General features: G+C 40.3%; 1 protein-coding gene across 1 annotated transcript; it reads left to right on the top strand.

The window, feature by feature from the left end:
• The first annotated feature begins 546 nt into the window (after positions 1–546).
• nkx1.2la (NK1 transcription factor related 2-like,a) lies at positions 547–3,832 on the top strand. Its single transcript, XM_004551765.2, has 2 exons — positions 547–1,534; positions 2,792–3,832. Exons 1-2 carry the CDS (start codon positions 1,345–1,347, stop codon positions 3,400–3,402), a joined length of 801 nt encoding a protein of 266 aa, XP_004551822.1. The 5' UTR covers positions 547–1,344; the 3' UTR covers positions 3,403–3,832.
• The last annotated feature ends 1,628 nt before the right edge of the window (positions 3,833–5,460 follow it).

Raw genomic sequence — 5,460 nt, 5'->3', positions numbered from 1 at the left:
TATTAAGAATAATTTAGATCATTCTAAGATTAAAAGAAGTTTGTAGCAAGACGATCTGTGCAGTTTCACTTACTAGTTTAGCTTCCCAGTATCCAAAATAACTGCCTGTTACCCATCAGGTTTTATCTCTATTGGACACCTGCTGAGAATATTGATCCAGTGCTGGTTTCACCATTTTAGCCATCAGCAGGCATGAAGCTCCAAACAATCTCATGTCACTTTTTATTGAATACTAATTGCAAGCACTATGGATCCGATTGACTGTGAATATAAATCGATTGCATGAGGTGAGAAAACAATCAGCTGCATTTATACCGTGCCTGCAATTTAGCTTTGAATGTAGCATATAGATTAGTGAATCCTCATGAATTCCCATGTCTTTGTTTAATTTCCTCTAGTATGCGTGTAAATTTTACATCTTCAATTATCAATAAAGAACAGACCTAGTCATTTGAGGCTTTATCTTCTATCCTTAAAATGTATACATTTCTTGCAGTCCATGGCTCTTAAAAACACTGAGACTAAGGCTATTAAGACTAATTTCGTGATAGATAAGATAAAAGAGTTATATCAGAAGGCTGCCATTATAAATAGGCAAACATTCTGGAGGGAAGGGTTTAAACTGCCATCAGAGATGCTTTTTTCTTTTTTCTTTTTGCAATATTTTAAGCCAAATCTAATGTGTTAGAAGTGACAATATTGTCATAATACTTGTAAATAATCATTATCAGTGTACTCCTAAATATTTAGTCAACATCTAAATATAATCTGGTTACTTTACAAGCCTACAATTTCAGTGGCAGCAAATAAACAGCTATCTGTTTACAGGGAGACTCTGAAAACCCCTGATTTCTGCTAAAAGATATACGAAAGTCTCCGTCCTAGTGATGTCTACAAAAAAAGGGAGAGAGAGAGGGTCCAATTTGGGGAGACGGGGCGATCTCTGATATGGATCAACTGCCATCTGTGCACAATTTACTTTCAGGTCGCGAATTGCGGAATTTAATGATATGGGTGATTATCGGCGAATACTTTGAGCCCATTAGGGGGTCGTGTGAAACGCTAATAGTGTTTGTGTCACGTGTCTGGTTTGGAGACGGGTGGGGGGATAGACGCTTTAAAGACTGCGCTCCGGTCACGCTGCGAGACTGACAGACTGAAGCAGAGGAGTGAACACAACACTAGGAGGTGATCACCGCCACAGAACCCGGTCTGATGAAGTTTGAAAACAAGGAGCAGACTAAGCTATGAGAAGTTTCTCTCCGGGCGCGTAATCGAGCACATCAGCACATCTATCTCCAAGAGTCTTTCTGCGTAAAGGATGCCTCAGCTGAAGAAGTGACAATGACGTCCAGTCATAAGATTTCCTTTTCTATAGTTGACATATTGGATCCGAACAAATTCAACAGTAAGAAGGTAAACGAACTTTCCATCATCAAGGAGAAGTTATTACCTGCGCCAAACGCGGAGAGAACAACTTTGGAGTCGGACAGCACTGCAGGTGGAGACTCCAGACTCGAGCGCACAGAAGCAGGTAGAGAAAACGCCTCAATTTTATTATTTTAAAACACACCTCATAGCTTGGCTCTAATCTTTTCATTAAATATATTATTGTTTGTGTGCCTGGATCTGTAAATTACCTTAAAAACACACAGGCATATCTTGTGCATATTTATAACTGAATGCCTAAATGAGACGTCTGAACACTGTAACATGAGGACGTATAAAAAAAGTTAAATATTTGAAATACTTGAAAAGTTTTATTTTCTCCAAGCCGAGACCAAATAGCAGTAAGTGAGGCGCTATCTCTCAGATTTATTGTCATCTCTGTATGACCTTCCCTTAATTTCCAAGGCTGCGTTTCCTTTCAAGGAAGCCACAAAGGCTTGCTCCCAGAGCCCCAGTATGTGATTGGCATTGGGACAGGCAGGCTAGATAATTGTTTAAATCGTCCCATTGAGGATGCCTCTGCGCGCTTTGATCGATATCCCATTACTGCATCCTGCATATCTCCCTCCAGCACCTTGCAGGTACAAACTTCACACCCCATCCATGTCTGATCCTAAATATCGTTCGATTAAAACTTCCCTTTAAATAGATGACATTTATCGATCCACCCGCAAATATGAAACTCCATTAGCACGTCATGGCTGAGGTGGCGAAGCTGGATTTAGACGGGATTTCTTTCCGCAACATGACATTTGAGGCTCTGTGTGGTTTATAAATTATTTAAGGATTAGTGACCAAATCTTCCTCTCCTCAGAATCTATGCTTTGTTCCGCTCCAGCGACCCCAGGATCCTAATCAAACGCTTTACAGATGTCAACTCCTAGGCCTTCTATGTTTGGTAAACTGCAGTTCACACGGAACAAAGAGGAAAAACACTCCACAAGGAACACACATTTCCTAATCAGGTTACAAGTGATGTCTGTCCTGCCAGGAACTGTCCTTCAGCACCGCGGAGTTAAATTCACTCCTTGGCGTTTGGTCCCAATTGTTTAAATAACAGACTCACTTAAATGTCACCGTTTTCCTCTAAAATCAAATAAAGAACCTCTTTAAAAACACAGCTCAGTCTTGCGAATCACCTCAAAAATTTGTCACCTAATTTTGCCCGAGCAAGGAAAACTCCGGTTTCTTCTCATACTTTGTCAACTAACACCTCACAACTGCAGCTCAACTCAATTTTAGAGGAAAATAAATAATATTTAAATTGGGCAATTCTCCACTGGGTTTGCTGCTGCGACTTTCAGGATGAGAACTGACTTTTCTTTTTCTTTTTTTACCACAGAAGATGCAAGAGATGAACAATCTGCACTCTCCAGGCACCCCGAAGTTGTTGTAGACCCCAATCTTCTCTCCCCACCTGCGGACACGGAGCCCTGTCTGACCGGGCAACAGGACAGTGGAGACGGGGAGTCAGCGGTCACCTTGCAGGACCAGTCAACGCACAAGCGCCGGCGCCCGGACCAGGCCTGTGCCAAACCACGGCGAGCCAGAACAGCGTTCACTTACGAACAGCTTGTGGCCCTGGAAAACAAGTTCCGCGCAACTCGGTACTTGTCTGTGTGCGAGAGACTAAACCTGGCCTTGTCACTAAGTCTAACCGAAACCCAGGTGAAAATCTGGTTCCAGAACCGGAGGACCAAGTGGAAAAAGCAGAACCCCGGGGCGGACAGCACCTTGCAGCCCGGCTCTAACTCCCTTATTAATGTTAGTCCGAACCCAGCCACGTGTGGGTCGAGCTCTGCCAGCTTCCATCAAACTTTCTCCAACTTCACCTCTGGAAATGTGATCTTCCACGCAGCGGGTGGTGTTCCGCTTTCAACCACTGGAGGGCTCCTGCATCCCTTCATGTCCAGCGGATTCGTCCAGCCGTCTTACTTTAATCCACATTTATAAAACAAACCAAGACTGATATGTTGAAGCTGGTTATACTCAGAGAAAAGTGAATTTTTGTAACACTTTGGGACAAAATAAATGCTCACGTTGTCAAACTGACTCACCACGATGAGAGTTTAAAATTATCAATGCCCTATAAAAGGCCATATTTCCAAAATAAGTGACCCATAACTTGTGAGCTCAACCATAATTTAAGCAATTATTTAAGTGTTTCTTAGTTCTGCACTAATAGCTTGTGACTGGATCTGCCGACACACCCTTCAACAGTTGATTTGACAGCTCATATTCTGTATCAGCATATTGTGTTACACCTGAACCTGTGGCATATTGGTAAACTGTTTCTACCTCCCAAGTGAATGTACATGTTTTTCTCTTGCCATTTATACAAAATTATCAGTGTAACTTATAATAATAAAAAACATGAAACGTGTATGTGTGTATCTTGTATCAGCATTAAAATGAGAGTACATTTGCAGAATATTCACTAAGACCTTTCCAATTTTAAGCGCCTGATGAGTCAAAACAGTGATTGTACTAAGAGTTCATTAATAAATGACTAATGATTTAAATATGAACTACATGCACCTAAAAAACGGGCTGTCCTATGTTAAAAAAATCACTAGGAATCTCACCAGGATCAGGCAAGATACACATACTAACAATGTCTCCAGATATTATTGATTGTTATTGATCATCGACGTGCCTTTTTGCTGAACATTGTGTGTGTGTGTGTGTGTGTGTGTGGGGGGGGGAATCAAGATGTCTAAATAAATAAATAAATAAATCTGGGTAAATTCCCAGATGATTAAACATGCAACTATTTGGTAATTTGGTAATTTGGTAATAGGGGAGACTGGGGATAGTTGTAACATTTTTGACATTTCTGTCTGTAAATTGGAGCTCTTTTAAGGTAGTGGATTCAAAATGTAATGCAAAGTATTTACATGTCTCTGCTATTAAATAGTGCAGCTATTTTCTCTGCAGCACAATTACCCATTGCATGGTATGGTCTCAAACACAAAGAGTGAAATGTTACAATTAACCCCATAGTCTGGGTTAGTTGTAACATATCCCGGGGTGAAATGTAACACAATGAAATAAGGGTACTAACAAAATATTAACATGTAATCTTTGTTTATTCAACACATGAATGCACTTAGAGCCATTTCCTGTGTGTGTGTGTGTGTGTGTGTGACAGAATGCAGAAATCTAACTTTTGAACATATTCCAACCCCCCAAAAAAGACAAATTCTGGAATTTTCTGCAACTGAATATTTCATTAATTTTGGTTGGTCTTCCTTGAGTTTGGCCTCATTGGCTCAGTGGGCATTATAACCTACAACTCTTGCACCAATTTTGAACATAACAATGAAGCTGAAAAAATGTAGTTGTTCACCAGCATCGCAATTGAATTACTTTTTATCATGGCTTACCTTGGTGTGGTTTGCAAAGTGCTTCAGAAAGATGAGGAAATCTGTTTCTTGCACCCATCCTGACTTATTTCCACTACCAGTACTTCCTACTGGTCCATCTCTGACACAGTGGTCTGCATAATGTATGTGTGGGAACACAAACAGTGGAGGAATTGTGTTGCCAATGGCATTAACCACATATACAAATGTGACCAGTGAACCTCTCTCTGCTGATGTCGTTGCCCCAACTTGTTTAATATAAGTTAAAGTAATAGTGTGGTAAGTTGTAACATCTGCATTATTGTTACAACTAACCCAGACTGTTGCTGTTACAACTGACCCAGACTCCTATAGCCATGAACTAGCTAACATTACAGCCAACGGCTAAAACATTAGCACTAAAGACCTACACAGAATATATCCCCACAGACATACAAATAACATAATTTAAGTTTGATGAGTTTAACTGCAAAGCAGATAATGCTATTAGAAATTGAAATAAAGTAGAAAAACTTACTTTTTGGCATACAAATTACTTTTTTTCATGTTAAATTGTCTGTGTTTGACAAAATGTGCTGATTTTTCACATGTGATAGCAGAACTGAATTGGGCATGTACAGGATGAGTCACATCATTTGAAACTTAG

Source organism: Maylandia zebra, linkage group LG13 (genome assembly GCF_041146795.1).
Source record: "Maylandia zebra isolate NMK-2024a linkage group LG13, Mzebra_GT3a, whole genome shotgun sequence".
In the NCBI taxonomy this organism is placed as follows: domain Eukaryota; kingdom Metazoa; phylum Chordata; class Actinopteri; order Cichliformes; family Cichlidae; genus Maylandia; species Maylandia zebra.
Note: the sequence above shows the minus strand (reverse complement) of the source record. Positions and strands in the feature narration are given on the sequence as shown.

Coding starts and splice junctions, on each gene's coding strand:
- nkx1.2la (XM_004551765.2), top strand. CDS start 1,345: ATGACGTCCAGTCATAAGATTTCCTTTTCTATAGTTGACATATTGGAT. Junction 1,535..2,791: donor ACTCGAGCGCACAGAAGCAG/GTAGAGAAAACG, acceptor TTTTTACCACAG/AAGATGCAAGAGATGAACAA.